Here is an 18,550-nt window from a genome sequence, read left to right as displayed (position 1 = left end):
CACACACACACACACACACACACACACAGAGTTGCAAGAAAAAGTATGTGAACCCTTTGGGATTACGTGGAGTTTTGCATGAATTGGCCATATATATATATATATATATTATGGTTTGATTTCATCCTTAATATGATTTTCTTTGTACACCAGGAAGGGCTATCAAGTATTAGATTCTGACTGCAGTAGTTTGCAATTTCTTAGGTAAACTTTGATAATGTTCAGTCAAGTTTTTCAAAATCTGCAGGATGTATCATCAGTTTGGTTGACTTGAGAAGACAAGGTTTTCCTTTCTGAGGCTTCCAATACAGTCCTTGTTTCTTCCTCTCTAGTCTTCCTTTTGAGATTGACCTGATGTACCTTCCATTCAGGTTTGTTTCTTCGCATACATTGAACCACCAACCACCTGAAGGTAATAATAGGAACACCATTGAATTGATATGCCAATAAATTAACTACATGGAAAAATACATTAAAAACTTTTTGGATAAGAACGCTGTTCCCGTAGGACTGGGATTCCCACAAATGCCCAGCTTTTCGCTGTCTTTAATAGTTTATTTAACCTGGGTAGGGATGTGTTGGGATTACAATTCTCATTGTCCCAACTACTATAGCCTTTGGCCATAGTGGTGGCAATGATGACAGCCACTGTATTTTGAAGAAAGCCCCCTCTAACTAGATTACCTGGAGACAATGACATGTTCAGGAGAACTTCAGGATAATGCTTTCTATGCTGATAGAGAATGTAACATAATACAATTGGATATTTTTTAAAAAAATATCTCAATCTGTGGAAGGCTGTTATGTAAAACAGAGGAGATGTAACACTGGGTTGTCTATTATGTACCAGCTTTTTGCATGCAAGAAACTTTTTTAATTGAAGGGATGTTTAGTTCTCTTTCATATATCGTCTTTGATTTTTTTTCCTTCATTTGCTTTCCTTCCTTCCTTCCTTTCTCTCTTCTTTCTTTCTTTCTTTCTTTCTTTCTTTCTTTCTTTCTTTCTTTCTTTCTTTCTTTCTTTCTTTCTTTCCTTCCTTCCTTCCTTCCTTCCTTCCTTCCTTCTTTCTTTCTTTCTTTCTTTCTTTCTTTCTTTCTTTCTTTCTTTCTTTCTTTCTCTATATTATTAGTATTTTATTCTTAGAATGGTACATTTATGAAAATCCTACCTTCTGCCACTTTTCCCCCAGATTATAAGAAAACCTGAAACACTGGCACATACAGAAAATATCTACCTGTGTCACTTTCAGAGCAGTTAAGCTTTCTTTCAGTGCTGCCATGATCATTAGTATAAAATTTAATTTCTTTCTGCTCAGGTAGAGCATTTGGAATATTCCCAGTAATCCTAGAGAGAAAGAGTGCATAATCTCTGTCTGGACCTCCCATTTTGAATGTATACTCAATATAATGTCGGTTAGCTCTCCAGTCTTCAAGCTCAATACGCAGGATGTAGTCAGCTCGATCTACAATGGAATAGATCTTATGAAGGCCCAGCCAAAATTCTCCTGAAAATACAAGTGGAGAAACAGAATGATTAAGGCTGATCCGAGGGGAGATGAAAGCTTTAAGTGCGAGATTTGAGAATTGCATGAATTACCCAGTCAGCTTGAGTCTTGGAAGTCCTTGAATTTTGGATCACCTATAAAAGGTTTATCCCTTTTACAGTATTTATTAATGAACAATAAAGCTGGAAACTAAAACTTAAGTATAAATAGAAAAAAGTCTGCAAAGGAGGGAAAAGGCATTTTTAAATGAAGTATATATTCAAGTGAATATGTAATAGGTGAAGCAAATGGTATATATGAATATTTACTGTAATCCTTGAGGGGGAAAAATACCCTTAATGGATATTGGGTAGTTTCATTTACAACATTATGACACGCATAAATTTAGCATTTAGGTGGACTGTGTGTAGCATACGCCTGAGAAATAAACCTCATTGAACAAGCATGTTTAAGAGAAACGTATAAGAACATTTCTTGAGAAAATATAGTTCTGAACAGAATATAGCTACATGAGTCTGCTACAGCAAGGGCATAAATTTACTATGCTAAGAATAAAGCACTAATAATATAGTATTTTATAATAAATAAGAAAAAAGAAAGTCAACTTTTAAAAAACTTGGTATATTTATTATAGCAGCAAGTTATCCTTCATTAATTTATTGTTATTTTATGTTGCAAGCTGGCCATTTAAGATTATAACGTAAGATTATAACGTATGGCTTTGATCTTGCTCATGTAGGCATCACAGACCTTTCTAATTTGAAATTTCTGCTTAATGACTCCGGTTGCTAAAAATCTCATCTTTTTCCTTATTTCTGTACTATACCATTTCCAGGAAAAACGTGTTAAATCCTAACATTCCATTTCTTTATCACCGAAAGTATTAGAAAGTAACTGAACAAATTGCATAGGTGCCTCTTTCAGAAGTGTTTGTAGCCTGTGAGTGAATAGAAACCATTCAAATCTACATTTATGATTAGCTAGATTTGGACTTGTTTAAATCAAATCTATTTAAATGTGCTTGTGATAATTTAAATGACTGATGCCCTGTGCCTAGGAATTTAAATAGACAAAGGTTGAAGGGAAGGAAAAGAGTAAACAATTCTGAGACCAATCTCTGAGACCAAATGTGAGATCTCATTTACCAATGTCCAGGGTTTTTCTCCCCCTTTCAAAAGCTATAGTCAACATAAATGTTACTTTGAGTAAATTGGAAAATATCTTTACCGTCAAGATTACCAAACCCATCTATATAGCTCTCCCAAGTTTGGTTGAAATCGACTGATCCATCGGATCTCTTCTGAATGATTGTCCATGAGTTTTCTGTGGGTGAACATGATAAATTAGTAATGCAATCATTTGACTTTTAAATTTTTTTTAGAGTTTGCAAAGTATATATTATGTCTCTGAATGCTGGACATTAAATTGTACACACAAGAGAACTGGAGTACACTTTAACAAAAGAGAAATTATTTGCACAACGTTGACTAAATTTGCATTTCTGCATGAACTTCAATCTATCCAATTTAGTCTCTGTTCATATACAATTATAATATGCATTTGTCTAACCCAATTAGACAATGACTTAATGATTTACATATTTTCTAAAATAAACAACAACCAACCATAGTCAAAAAAATCCAAATACCTCATGCTACCTATTATTTGATTAAAATTGCATTATCAGCAAATAAAGAGTGGTGACAGCAAGTTTGTTTAATAAAGAAATATATAAGGAAGCCAGCACTTTGGAGAAGGTAAGAATTAGTTTTTTTAAAAAAAGAAGACTGCTAATATAACCAGCCATACCTCCTTCCATTTCACAATAAACATTAAATGCCTTGGATCCATTGGGCTTAATAGAATAAATCCCATTAGATCTTTCCCCCGTGTTGTAAACCCAAGTACAATCAGTAGCATTACCTAAAAGAAACAGAAATTTAGGAAAATCTATGCAATTTTTTCAGAATATACATTACTTTCTTTGAGCAGTTATTTAAACAAACTGAATCTATTCAAGATTTTTTTTATTTGGAAATAGATATAGGCTTTTGAAAATGACATTCACATGTGCTCTTGAGATAGAAATTTCAAAATGGGTAGTGACCAAAGAATATCAACACTAAAGTCTTCAATGGAATATTTGTACCCATTTTTTTTAAACAGCAGGTTCAGTTAATTAGTTCTTTATTAAGGATGACCAGAATTCTGCAAGTTAACCAAGGAATTAAACCATTTTTTTCGGTTAATAAAATCCAAGCATAAAATTTTTAACAGGGTCATCAAGGTAATCAATGCGTGTTGAGTTTTACATAGTGTAAAAAAAATTGCTACATTTAAGGAAACCTAATATTGTTCTGAGGAGAGTTATCTGTACCTAAAAATAAGTCAGAATTATCTGGGTTCTTTATCAGATAAGGGAGTTATGAAATAGGTCCTTGCGTCCTTATAAAGGGAGCAATGTGACAAAATATGGGGAATATATTCTGTGGACTATTCTCCAACAAAGCACAGTCTTACCTTGCCCATGAGAACAATTATTAAGAAGGTATTACACATGCTAATGTTAGCCCTCTTTGGAGTTTGGGAACAGTTACTTGATTTAAATATCTTGTGAAATGAAAAACGGGACTTGACAACAGGTTACCCTCATTTACTGAATGCTCATTCAATGACCATTTAAAATTATGACAGCATTGAAAAATGAGATGTACAACTAGTCCTTAAACTTGCAGACATTGCAGCATTCTCATAGTCATTCACACAGTCCCGATTTGGAAATTTGGCAACCAGCATTGATTCACAATAGTCACAATGTCCCATGGTTATAATTTGTGACCTTCTCCACCACCTTCCAACAGTAAAATAGATGGGGAAGCTGGCAGAACTAACAAGTTACGGCCACATAACACTGCACTTAACCACCCACAATGAGTTGCTTAATAACTGCTGCCAAAATTAACGGCTTAAGTTGGGTGCAATCATGTGATACATAAAAGTGATTTCAAGATATTGATTGTAGGACATTTGACAAAAACAGCAGCAGGAAACAGCAGGATAACTATCCTAAGGCAAAGAGAACATTTTTTTCACTAACTTCCAAAAGGTTTTAGTGGATGAAGTGAGACAGGTCTGTCTCATAGCATCAAGCAGATCAATTCTCTGGAATTGTAGGGACAAACAAGGAGTCCTCTGAAGATGATTTCAGTGGATTTGCAGATTATTATGGAATAGGCAGCCCTTCAAATATCCTGACCCCAAGCCTTTCCTATTTTTGTCAAAAGACATGGTTCTCCGGTTTTAATATGTGGCTAAAAACTGGACCATCAGAAAGTCCGAATTAATTAAAACTGATGCTTTTGAATTATGGTGCTGGAGAAAATAGTTGAAAATGTCTTTTTGTAAAAACAAATAATTCCGTTCTGGATGAAGTGAAACAGATCGCTTTCTGGAAGCCTAAAAGAGGTAAACCTTCAGTATTTTGGTCACATAACATAAGAGTCACTGAAGAAAATCTACAATGCTCGTAAAAATCAAAAGCATTTGAAAAGGAATCGAAGAGAAGATAACGTGCCACTGTAACAGAAATATGAGCTTAAAAAAAAACCTAAAGAAGCCATTACTGGCAGACCAAATAAAGTTCATCAAGTCATGAATAGTCAACAATAAATCATTCAGGACTGTAAAGATCTTTAACAGAACTTTGAAACGTACCCAGAAAATAGCTAAAAGCTAGTACCGCTGTTTCAGTAAGAGAATTATGGAAGATTGAATAGAATGCCTTGTTTTGGAGGAAAGGACTAACAAGAACACTTAATCTTATTTCAGGAGGTAGGCAAGACACAACATTTTATTTCAGATCTCACCGTTACTTTTAAATAAATGCTTTTTAATATTTTTGGAAGAAGAATAAGCATAATTAATCAAATCTGTTTCTTACATACTGTTAGTATCAAAGTATACACCAGAACAGTATTCTAAAATAGTTCTGCTCTCCAAACACTAGAATTGCTTAAAAAAAATACGTAAGCCCATCTACCTCTAGAATTGCTATTTTTAGATGTTTTTTTCAGTTTAGGATGTCTGTCATTTTTCTTCGTGGAAAATAATTGCGAGTCCTCTTGAAAATTGCGATTGTTTATCTGAAAATAGAAAAAAAATATTTCTATAGCTGTACTTCATTAGTAAGACAGGTTGCCTGTTCACAGAACATTTTGAAGCTCAAATGTATGAATGCACCAGGTGTGGACGGGGGAGGAGAAGCTCAACTTTTGATAAGAGTCCCTTTATCATTGCAGGCCAGGAAAAAAATTGGGGGACAAAAATTCTTGCATATGTCTATTCTGACCACCTCTGTTACATACAGAGTTGTGATATAAAACTATGAAGCTACATGCTTGAGTGATGCAGGCTATGTCTTCTGCCCAAGAAAGGTTACCAGAAAGAAAAAGCACCATGGAAAAAATTACATTTAACTAGGGACAGCAGTATCAACCATGTCATGTGAAGAAGTTAAACATAGCCATTTTAGGGCTAAAAAAATCTGGGAAATCCTAACTCTGCTTCCATCTAGTAGTTGTTCAAATATTTGCAGCTGCTAGATTAAGATCGCTTCCTTCAACCAACACAATGAGCAATAAATTCTTTCAACAGCAAAACACTAGACTTTTTAAAAGAGCTGTTTGGATGGGATTCATACACATGCTAATCCATAAACCATAATTTACCTAGACAATGACTGAATTCACACAATTTGTTGACCAAACAAACCAAATTATAACTTGCATGATGTGTGAACCCAGTTATTGAATCCTCTTGTGTTAAACAGAAAATGAAATCTGCAATACTAAACATACCTTCTGGTCAAGTTCATCTGAACACAATAAGGCTTAAACAGGCATAAACATGAATCTTCTGCATTCTCATATTGAATATGGCAAACTCAAGTATAGTTAGAGTTCTCAATCCTGGCTCCCTAAATAATTGTACCTTGGTTTTGACTGTTAGTAAACTTGATATTTCATATATAGCAGTGCCCCCCCCCCCACCTTTTGAGCACCAGGGACTGGTTCCATGGAGAGACGTTTTTCCGTGGACCAGAGGGAGCGTGGTTTCATATGCTGCCTGCATCCCATGGATGGGGCTTCGTTTGTTTGTGCAGCCCTGTTTCTGGCATGCCGTGGCCCAGTACTGGTCCATGGGCCAGCGGTTAGGACCTCTGATATATAGGAAAGCTGAAAGCTGAAATCGTGATACATTTTAGAAGTTACTGTATAAAAACTTTCTGAAAGCTGCAGTTTTCTTTCTGTCTTATAAGTCACCTGAACCCATTGAAATTGCCCCTAGATTAGAGATGGCCATTAAAATTCAACAATTTTACCTTTTCCTCCAGGTCCTGTATTTGCTCTTGCTGTTTTGTGAGCTGAGCATGTTGCAGTTGAACAATTTTCAGAAGATGTTTGAGGTGGCCATCTTGCTGTTCAATAAAATTCTATAGGGAAAGCGAAAAAAATAGCTTAGACTCAAAGGACCATAATCTGAAGTATAAAATGTCTCCATATTACTTTTTGCAGTACTGTAAGCAGCAGAGATCTTATACAAGAGCGTAGCCAGATAAACTCATTACCTAGTATTCTTTTGCTAAATCAAAGTGCTTCTCTGAGTAGATGGGCAAATCATTTTTTTAAAAAAACTGTTGCTTTATGTTTTAATAAATGTTGGCAATCACAATCCATTTAGAAATCCTTATACCAGTTGTCTGAAAAATCTAACAACTATATCTATCATTGGGCACATGTTTAAAAATACACATTGGGCTTCCATTTCTCCAAATTTTAAGTATTCTGCTTCCCATCTTCTCACTCATTTCTACCAAAATCGCTGTACTTTTTTACACTATAATCTTACAATGGGTGAATAGTTACTAGATTTGTTTATACTTGTAATGAAGGTGGGAAATCACTTGTTTATATATTTCTTTTCTTTTTCATTATTGCATTCTTTCATTTCCTTCTCACCCCCTGAACTTATTATTTTCTTTTTTATTCTTTTTTTATTCTCTGTTCAATTTGTATTATTTAATTACTGTTGTGACCAAAATTAATACAGATTATATTCAAAATAGATGTATAATAAAATGTTTTTCCCTACTTGGCATATTACAGGCATATTGAATTAAAATTTCTGTCATTTCTTGACCAGTATGTCCTTAAGTCATCCCAATACATTTCAAAAAGAATCATAGTCCAATATATATTTTTTATTTTATTTTTTTTTATTTTAATTCCATTTATATCCCGCCCTTCTCCAAAGACTCAGGGCGGCTTACAAGCTTAGCAGTAGCCTTCATTCTATGTATATGCCTGCTTATTAGGGCTTTCACACACCCCCATGCGGCATTATTACAAAGTCAGCTTAATTGCCCCCAACAATCTGGGTCCTCATTTTACCTACCTCGGAAGGATGGAAGGCTGAGTCAACCTTGAGCCTGGTGGGATGCGAACCTGCACTAATTGCAGGCAGCTGGTGTTACTTAAGGAGGCATTAGCCCACTGCTCCACCAAGGCTCTTTTTATGAAAGGCATCGTTTAAGAAATTGGCTTAACAAGCTTTTCCTAGGATGCAGTCTTCTGAAGTTTATGGGTGGTAATAGTATATGTTTGATTGATAGTGTGTCGTCAGATTGTTGTCAGTTAGTGACCACTTAGTTAAAATGATCAGCCCCCATCTGGCCTTCTGATAACACTATCCATTATCGCTGTAATCAAGTCTTATCTATTTTATTGCTGTCGTTCTTGTCCCTTTCTTTCCCCCTTTCCTAACATTATAGTCTTCTCAAGAGAGCTAAGTCTTCACATAATGTTCCAAAACATGATACTTTGAACCTGATCATCTTCCTTTCCGTGTTGGGCTGTAAACTGTGTTGGATAAATCTAAGCATTGTGAAGCACGTAAAATAAATTGTGTGATAGTTTGCACATTCTGCTGATCCTCCTTTTGACGGACCTTTTTCTAATGTTAGCATACCAATTTGAGGCTAATATCCTTCTGAGTTTGGAGATCTTTTGGAAGATTTTTGTTTGTGTCTATCCTCTGTGTATTTAAAGTTGTAATCATAATACTGGTTCTTGTATCTTCTAATAATTCTTGAACAATTTCTTCTTGAAATTTTTTCTTCCTTGACTTTTCTCTCTCTTTTCTTGCCAATTTCCACTATTTCTTCTGATTGTTGGCCTTGGCAATCTCTTTTCAAGTTCATCCTTAAAAACGTACTTTGATTAGATTCCTTATTCTTCTAGTTCCCTATCAATGAGGTTCAGGACCTCAAAGCAGTTCCTCATGTTCTTGTTGATAATGGTGAATATAGGCTGAAGATTGTACCATGGAAACAGTTTGGCTTAGTTGTTCCACTTTAATTTGACTTGGCCATGGGCAGTTTGTGATCTATTCCACAATCAACCCTAGCCACATCATTATAATTGAGCTGTTCCATCTTCTTGTACTAATAATAATCAATTTGATTTCTGTGTGCAAGTAAGGTCCATGTACATAGACATCATTTTGATTGAAGACTATGATAATAAAGAACTCATTGGATTGCCAGAAATGGATGAATTGTTCTCCTGCTTCATTTCTCTTTGCTAGGCCATTCAGTCGAACTATATTTTTCTCCTTAGCATTTCCAACTTTGGCATTCAAGTCTCCAGCCTGTTACTTAAATATTCTGTTGATTTTAGTTTGAACATGAGCAGAAAACTCATCGGCCTCCTCTCCTTCTGCATCAGTGGTTGGAATATAAATTTGATAATTATATTAAAATGTTGTCCACAAAGACCAATGGATTTTATTCAGTTGTTGACTGCATTGTACCCAAGAGCTATCTTTGATATATATCTTTCCTGACGATCAAAGCATTGTTTTTATTTATTTATATATTCAGTTTTGGGCACTTTTTTCACATTTCAGAGCAATAAACAGTAACTGAAACTGTACAGTTCAAGTCCATTTCAGCTGATGGCTAAAATATCAGTGCATGTATCATAATTACGCTGTATCTCAGAAATGTATACTTGATGCTTACTGTAGAGGTAAGCAAATGTTATATATTCTTATTTTAAAATGATCTTTCAAAGTTTATTAACCAACTTCAGTGTATAAAATCAGATTAACAACTTTTAAGATCCACTGTTTATGCCTGGAATAGAGCTGTAGGTCTGTAAAAGTGAAAGGATCCCTATTTCTTCTTTATGAACTATCCAAATGAATCATTGAAAAAGCATATCACTATTATTACAGGATAAAGGAAAAGGCAGTTTGCTAACTTTACTATTCCTGTTCTTTTTGGCATAAAATTATCACTTGTTAATTACTTCTTTTAGTCTAAATATTCACAGTTAAGCCAAATTGTCAAAATAAAAGTAGTAACTTCTATTGTACAAATGTTAATAAGGAGAACTGTCAGAGCAAATTTAGATCAAGAAGCAGTCATTACTTTCTTGATTATTTTTAGGACTTTACATGCTACACATTCCATTAAAGGCTATGGGTAGCATACAAACCACAATAAAACAGCATTAAGAAAAATGTTGGTTTTATTTCTCAAAATGTAGCACATTAGTCCAGCAGCAACAGGAATGACTAAATCTTTCTTAATTACCTCATTGCTCAGAATACAATTTACTTTGCTAACACTCAGTATGTTTCATTTTTACTTACTTTAAGTGATACAATTTCTCTTGGTTCATGGATTTCAAGCTGGGTCTGTACGAGTTCAGTTATTTTTTGTTCAAGCTTCCCTACTTTGTCCTTCAGTTGAATCTTCTCAATGGAAAGGACGTCTATTTTGGAATTAAGCTGCAAAGATAGATTTCTCATCTCTTCATCAGTTGCTTGCAACCTAGTTGTGGTTTTTTTTAACTGCTGTTCTTCTTCTTTAATTTGATTGGTTTGTTGCAATATCTCAGAAAAGGATCGGTCGAAAATGTTAAGCCTTTGAAAGATGTCATCCATTTGGGTTTTGGTTTTGATCACAAAATCTTGAAGGCCACGCCCAAGCTGGAGTAGTCCAGTGGCTAGCAAATGCACATCATCAGACATAGCAAATCTTGACTTAGGCTCAGGAGTTCCTGATTCCAAGTGGTCGTCTAGTCTACCTGAAATTACTAGAGAAATCATAAAGAGAAATGCTAGAATAATTTTCATGTTCTTTCTGCTTATTCTATTTCAGAAAAGAAATGTCTCCCTTTGCTATTTGTCTTTCTCTGGGAGAGTTCTAGTATGCCTATAAATACATATAGCATGTTGGATCCTAAAAAAAAAATCAAGTTAGAGTAGTTGATAATTAAACCCGAATGAATGTAACCTGTGTCCTGTTTAGGCTCTTTGAGCCCCTCTGATGAACATTTCCTGATAGCAAATGTTATTCTAAGTGTAAATGAGGCTTACCTTTAAAGATGACTTGGAACCTTCAATTCATGTAAAACTTGGCCACTTCAGCGTGCCTGTCATTATATGTGGCAAACATATTATGCCACCTGTGCTATTTTAACTTTGAAAGCTTTGAGCAATTTGGAATAACTGATACAGACCTTGCCAAGTCCACTCATTTATTACCATACATGCTGTTCAAAGACGTACAACAGAGGTTTTTCTGTTTAGTCTACCCTAAGCATATAAGATGGTAATCATGAAGGACAGTAATAGTATATATATAGAAATTATATATCTTTGAGATATATAATTAGTGAGAGTCTTCAAACCCTATATTTGCTTCAAATATAGATATAATTGTTGTCTTATTATTTTGACTGACAAGATAATCTATTACTCAGCAAATGAGAGTTAATAAAACTACTTAGCACTTTTGAAAAAAAAACCTGGCTTTTGTTAATGTTATATGAGAAATGTGTACTTCAAACAACAACAGAATTGGCATTTTTTTTACAAGAAAAATGGAAACTTCACAAGGAGATTTTTTTTAGTATAAATGTTCCCATCTGATTAGAAATTCTAGATTTCCCATGTACTCCATACAACCCCAATACTCACTGTAATATTCTATCTGTACAGCTTTTTAAGCCAATACATGAATATTGAATGTAAAGATTATTAAATTTCCAGCCTAATTTCAGAAGAGCAAATTTACTCTATTTTGATATTGTGGATTAAATAATATGAAGTAGCCACTATGGGAATGTTTGGTGGATTTGTATACTGTACATATTGTGGAATAAAATAGTTCACAGAAAAGGCATGAATCAAAAGCTTAACTACTGAGAAAATATTATTATAATAAATAGATGTTTATAATGCTTTCAAGAAATGAGAGGGCTATGTCATCCTTGTTGTAGATTTAAATTTGAATGTCAATCTACAGGAATCACAGCTTTGTAAAATGAATGTAATTCTATCACTGCCAGCTTTTATCAAGGGTGGTAGATTTATATCCTTCTCCTGTCTCCATTCAGCAGATACCTGGAAATAGAATCAAAGAATAAATCAAAGTTAGCTATGCTTAGTTCACATTTAAATCAATAAGAATTAAGTTGTCCTAATTTACCCCATTGATTTCATGGGGCCCTGATCAGTTAACTAATTACAGGCTTATGTGTCAGCTAACTTTTATTTGTCTCTTCAGCTTTTTATTATCTCTGACTTAGTAGTTTCCATCTCCTATTGTTTGATGCATGGTTTTATAATTGCATCAGCCTCTTATAACTTAGTAATGACAGAAACATCACTGGCAATGCTCCTAAATGTAGGAAAGCTTGGAGGAAGCACCATTCTGAATTGTAAAAATAGCTAAGCGTATCAGTTTATGGCTTGCATGGGTTTTGCATTCTTTAAAATGTAAACCGTAGAAGAAAGGTCAACCAGGATTTTCCCAGTTCAAACTCCAAGGTAATCCATTCATAAGTGAGAAACAGACTGATGAGGTTTATGCATTATAAGTGGTCTGTGCTGCATTTTAGTGTGTATCAACAAGTGATTGATAACTTGCACAGTACAGGATAAAGTACAGGATATCAAATGTATTAAATAGAACTAGGATGGGGACAAAGAGAAAGACAGGCAGCAAGAGTGATCCACATTTGTTTCCATATACGTGTTTATTGTAAATAAAGTATTTATTTACAAAATAAATATAAAATAAAGCAAAAGCTTTAAGGTTACTCATCAGGGGCACATGCCACTGTGATGCCTACAAGACCTCCTTTGGCAGCTTTCAAGTCTCCCTGGCCCGTTTTTTTAAAACGTTTAAATATTATTTTAATATTAAATAAAATATAAAGGAATTGGTATACTGCAAAATCTGAAAGATCTTTATTTTCAAGAATACTGTTGGGTTCTGCATAGACCCATATGCATTCTTATAAAACAGAAGTGGTGAATAGCTGCATTTTGGTGCTTTATTTGTAAATCTTCCCAGTTGGCAGTTGCCAATTGGAAGTCGCACAGAAGAAAAAAAAAAGGGGGGGGGGAGGGGGGAACAGATAAGCTGGGATTTGTGAGTAAGGGTTCAATAACCTCATAGGGAGGTTAAATAAGTAAAACCCCAGCTGTGATTGTGGAATTGAAGCCCTACCCATTTGTAAGTATGTGTAATGTCAGTGAGCATACGGAACGGTCATGACTTCATGTGCTCATGGCTGTCATTTTGACTCTTTTGACCTCACTTGTGGTTGCCTCCATATGGATGTTAGGGAGAGGTTTCCCTGATTGGTGTTCTGATCAGTATTTTATGACTCGCTATACTCCGTGTGTCAACAGATCAGTGAATGGACAAAATTCCTCTTTGAGAATCCAAGGCACGTTTCAGTATGTTAAATATACTTTCTTACACACACACACACACACACACACACACACACACACACACACACCTTTAAGGCCAAAGATCCCTTTGTTGTTTAATCAGCTTAGTAGCCACAGTCCAATCCTAATCCACTTTCTTGGAAATAAATGCGCCATTAAATAGGATTGAATAACACTGAAGATTGCAGTCAGATAACCTACAGGTAGTCCTTGACTTACAACCATAATTGAGTCCCAGAATTCCTTTGGCAAGCAAGATTACAGGTAGTCCTTGACTTAACAAAAGTTCATTTAATGACCATTTGAAATTACAATGTCACTGAAAAAGGTGACTTATGACCTTTTTTCACAGTTATGACCTCTGCAGCATCTCCCATGGTTATGTGATCAAGATTCAGATGTTTGGCAGCTGGTTCATGCTTAAGGTCACATGATCCCCTTTTTCAACCTTCTCACCAGCAAAGCTGATGGAGCAGCCAGGTTCACTCAACAACCCGGTTACTAATTTTATCAGCCGCAGTGATTCACTTAGCAACTGTGGCAAAAAAAGTTGTAAAATGGGGTAAAACTCACTTAACAAATGTCTCATTTAACAACAGAAACTTTGGGCTCAATTATGGTCGTACGTTGAGCACTGCCTGTAATCTTTCTTGCCACTGCCTACAATCTTTCTTGCCACGGTTGTTAAGCGAATCACTGCAGTTAAAGTTAGTAGCACGGTTGTTAAGTGAATCTGGCTTCCCCATTGACTGTGCTTGTCAGAAGATCGCAAAAGGTGATCACCTGACCTCGGGACACTGCAGCTGTCATAAATACATGCCAGTTGCCAGGCGTCTAGATTTTGACCATGTGGCCACGGGGGTTTTAAATGTGAAAAAAAGTCGGAAGTCACTTTTTTCTGTGCCACTGTAACTTCAAACGGCCAATGAACTAATAGTTGTAAGTCGAGGATTACCTATATTTAACTTGATCTTAAGAATAGTGAGGCTTTTACAGAGCAAGTTCATGTAACAAACTTGAAATTAAATACAGGTATAGTATATTCAAGTTTATTTTAATATTGACCTAGACCAGGGGTAGGCAACCTTGGCTCTTTTATGACATGTGGACTTCAACTCCCTGGCTCAGGAATTCTGGGAGTTGAAGTCCACGAGTCATAAAAGAGCCAAGGTTGCCTACCCCTGACCTAGACTCGGGGTGTCAAACTCGCAGTGTCACATGACGTGTCACGACGTATTGCGACTTTTTTTCCATTGCCGGCAATGGGGTGGGTGCGGTTTTGGCATGATGCATCTGGCCTACGGGCTGACAGTTTGACGCCCCTGACTTAGACATTTTAATATTGCCGTAGTTCGTATGTAATTTTTGCATTTCTCTCTCTCTCTCTCTCTCTTTTTGTAGAAATCTTCTATATGTTTATCCACAAAGCCTTAATTTTGCCAATCGCCAAGGATCTGCTCGGAATATTACTGTAAAAGTGCAGTTTATGTTTGGAGAGGATCCAAGCAATGCAATGCCGGTATGTTATTTTTGGGTGTGTGAGTGTGTGTGTTCTATTGTGATTTTGATGCTGTAAAATGCCTATTCTAATGGCTACTTTGTACATTAGATGCACATCAAAATGTTGTGCTATACCAGGCTGCATTCCTGCTGGGACAGAATCAGACTGGATCACTGATTTCTCAGACTTTTTAGTGATTTGAGAATTTGCTTCTTTGAACTTTATTTAATTTTTAATCCTTTGTGTTGCTTTAATATCTGCTCAGAGGCATTTCTGCATTTTCCTGCTTGTAACTTAACAGGGTTGACTTGCTGAAATGTTTTTGATCCAAGATTTATCTGATTTTGGTTTTACTGTGTATGGTATGTGAACCCTTGTAAGCCACCTTGAGTCACTTGACGATTAAATTAATAATAATTACATACTTCTGCACATGGCTCACACCATATAATATGCAGCAAATATATAACATCTATTTTCTTTGAAATATTAATAACTGTCTCTGCAGCCAAATATTCTTATTTAAAAACAAGTCAGTATGTAAACTAAATCATAATATTTATCAAGGGTATAAATCTTTGCCAGATAAATAGTTATCTTGATATTTATTTTTGACTTAGTAAAATTTCCAGTTCTGAAGAATAAAGAATGTTTTTTTAAAAAATATATTTGCTCACTTATTTTGTAGGTAATCTTTGGAAAATCTAGCTGTGCTGAATTTTCAAAAGAAGCTTATACAGCTGTGGTTTACCATAACAGGTAAAAAACAAACTTTTTGAAAAGCCACCTTTTATTTTACTCGACACGGTGCATAATATTGTGAGATCAGAAATAAAACATCTTCTGCACTTATAAGTTTACAAAGAGGATCTCAGGGTAGCAAGAATTTCATCCTTTTGATTATTTTGAAACAGATTCTGCAGTTGTCCAGCCACACGCATGCAAGTACAGGTCATCCTTGCATTACAATGGAAATTAGGACTGGAATTACTAACACTAAGGAATGCAGTTGTGTAGCCTGATGTCATATGACTACATCGCTTAATGACTGCAATCCCGGTAATCCCAATTGCGGTTGTTAACCAAATCCCACTGATCATTAGCTAAGGGCCCACCCCAAGTCAAATCACTCCCGAATTGGTCCCTCCCAACCCCAGGTTTTGATAAGGTAAAGGACTGCCTCCTCTTCAACTCCCTCCCCCCACCTATTTCCCCCATATTTCTGCCCTTTTGACTGCCTTGCACTCTGCCATCTCTACCACTCTTGCTGCCTTCTGCTCTCTGGCCTGCCTCATTGCCAATCTTGCTGCCCCTGGCTGACCTTTACCATCTTCCTCCGGGTACTGACAAGGCATGCTCAGCAAGGTCTTTGCAAGGCAGCTGCTGGCCACTCTAGGTCTTCTTCCAGAAGCTGTGCCCATCTTATATTGGAATTGTATGTGGCCTTTCAGAAGGCACAAAAGAAAGCCCTAGCTGTACCAGCATGAAAGTAGGGCCCAGCTAAAAGGGACCGTCTTTTGCATTGATGCGGCCGTGGCCTTCTTTTGTGGCCCTGCCTTCCAAAACCTGGTGGAGCTGTGGGCTAATGCCTCCTTAAGTAACACCAGCTGCCTGCAATTAGTGCAGGTTCGAGTCCCACCAGGCTCAAGGTTGACTCAGCCTTCCATCCTTCCGAGGTAGGTAAAATGAGGACCCAGATTGTTGGGGGCAATAAGCTGACTTTGTAATAATGCTGCTGGGGGGGGGGGGGCAAAAGCCTTAATAAGCAGGCATATGCATAGAATGAAGGCTATTGCTAAGCACATTGATTTGTGCTTTAGATTGTAAGCCGTCCTGAGTCTTCGGAGAAGGGCAGGATATAAATGGGATTTTAAAAAAACAAGCAAACATGCAATTGGGATAAGACCACGGTGGATTTGGACAAGGGAAGAAGGCCCAGCATAGCCAGCAGCTTCCTTGCAAAAGGCCAGTCCAGGCACACCTCATCAAAAGTGACTGAAAAAGATAATGAAAGTCAGTTGGTGGCAGCAAGGATAGCAAGGCACAGGAGGACCAGTGAGTCTAGGCTGGCAGGGACAATATAGAGGCTCCCCAAAAGAGGAACTAGGCAGACGAACGGAATTGAGGTTCCCCTGCAGGCAGCAGAATACCAAGCATCTGAATTTTTATCATGTGGCTCATCATGTGGCTTTATCCTTTGTAACTCCAGGATTACCTGTATATGTATCTGATCCCTAGCATCTTGTTCGCGCCCTCTTTGCCTTTCGTGATCCCGTAAACGTGATTGAAATTATGGCGCGTGAACCCAGAGAGATCACATCTTCTTTGTGTGTGATATCACATGAAAAGGGATAGAAGCCTTTTTTGTCCCTTTGCACATGATTAGGAGGTTGAAGAAAGGAGAACATGAATTGGTAGAACAGATCAGTGAAATACATATTTATGTGAACAAGAGCCGGAAAATAATCTAGGAATAAACCTGTCATCTTATAGTACTGAGTACATCTAAAAGCCTTTTAGTATATTCTGAGGTAGGGAATGATAACTAGCTAAACAGAAATGCAGCTGAATGTAGGGAAAATACATCATCATAAAGAAAAAAAAATAAAAATCTTAAATGGGAAATTATCCTAGGAATTTTTTTTTACATTTTATCTCAAAGTTTCTCTTTAACTAATGCAATACAGTAGTTGAACCCTGGGGGGGAAGAAGCCTAAGCAATTAAAACTACAATCCTTAGGTCCTTGAAAGAGTCTTCCAGGGACCACAAGATTTTGTAGTTTTCCTCCTAGGTCAGAGAAATTACTCCATCCTCATAGAGGGAGAACGGCCAAGATTAGGTTTACTTCAGGAAAGTCTTTGTTTGGAAAGAACCCCAAAGAGGTCATATGATCTTCTAGGAGGAGCTTTGGCTTGGAAGTTTTGTAAATAGTCTCTCAAACTGCCTTCAGTGAGAGGATATCTGGGGATTGCAGAATGCCACGTGTAACTTGATGGTCTGTTGCCAGCCTAACTTTGGAATTGTTGACAATTTGTCTGCTGCAGCTGTCTTCCAAACAGGGTAAGTCTGGTTTACAAACAGATCAGACTTAACTTTAAATCTCTATTTATCTCAAAACAGATCTCCTGATTTCCACGAAGAAATCAAGATCAAACTTCCTGCTACTTTAACGGACCATCACCACTTGCTTTTCACTTTTTATCATGTCAGTTGCCAACAGAAACAAAACACCCCACTCGAGACTCCTGTTGGCTATACGGTAAAACAGCTGCTGCAGAAGTTCTTCAGTCCCTTCCTTCCTGCCTTCATTCTGACTTTCAGCATTGCAGGAATCATTCTGCTTGCTATATATTTCTGTACACGTTAATTTGGAATAATGCTTAAGTCAGTTTTGATACATTTCTGGTTAATTGTTTTAATTTATTTACATGACTTTGGGTTATTTTAACTTGAGCGACCCAGAGTGAGGGACGTGAGACGGGTAGCTGTAAAAATTGAAACGGGTAAATGAATAGGTAAAGACTTCCAGTCTATTTGATAGGTGCTAATGATGTTTTGGTTCTTTTTCCCATTCAAGTGGATACCGATGCTACAAAATGGACGATTAAAAACAGGCCAGTTCTGCCTCCCTGTTTCTTTGGAGAAGCCACCACAAGCTTATTCTGTACTCTCTCCGGAGGTTAGCAACTTACTATAGGGGTGTGTGACTCAGTAAAGTGGATTAAGCAAC

General features: G+C 36.5%; 2 protein-coding genes across 9 annotated transcripts in view; one reads left to right on the top strand and one right to left on the bottom strand.

Moving 5' to 3' along the window:
* Nucleotides 1-18,550, top strand: part of DOCK7 (dedicator of cytokinesis 7) — a 142,555-nt gene that overhangs the window by 56,835 nt on the left and 67,170 nt on the right. For all 8 annotated transcript variants that reach the window (XM_083359893.1, XM_083359892.1, XM_083359891.1 and 5 more), the window contains exons 15-18: nucleotides 14,720-14,837; nucleotides 15,508-15,578; nucleotides 17,941-18,079; nucleotides 18,398-18,499. In XM_083359893.1, the coding sequence (XP_083216019.1) occupies nucleotides 14,720-14,837; nucleotides 15,508-15,578; nucleotides 17,941-18,079; nucleotides 18,398-18,499 (430 nt within the window). The remainder of the gene's footprint in view (nucleotides 1-14,719; nucleotides 14,838-15,507; nucleotides 15,579-17,940; nucleotides 18,080-18,397; nucleotides 18,500-18,550) is intronic.
* Nucleotides 222-11,019, bottom strand: ANGPTL3 (angiopoietin like 3; the record flags this gene model as incomplete). The annotated part of the gene is made up of 7 exons (XM_083359912.1): nucleotides 10,220-11,019; nucleotides 6,885-6,995; nucleotides 5,544-5,646; nucleotides 3,314-3,427; nucleotides 2,732-2,827; nucleotides 1,235-1,504; nucleotides 222-406 (listed from the first exon to the last, which is right to left on the bottom strand). Exons 1-7 carry the CDS (start codon nucleotides 10,703-10,705, stop codon nucleotides 222-224), a joined length of 1,365 nt encoding a protein of 454 aa, XP_083216038.1. The 5' UTR covers nucleotides 10,706-11,019.

The sequence above is a fragment of the Vipera ursinii genome (assembly GCF_947247035.1).
Source record: "Vipera ursinii genome assembly, chromosome: 3".
In the NCBI taxonomy this organism is placed as follows: Eukaryota; Metazoa; Chordata; class Lepidosauria; order Squamata; family Viperidae; genus Vipera; species Vipera ursinii.
Note: the sequence above shows the minus strand (reverse complement) of the source record. Positions and strands in the feature narration are given on the sequence as shown.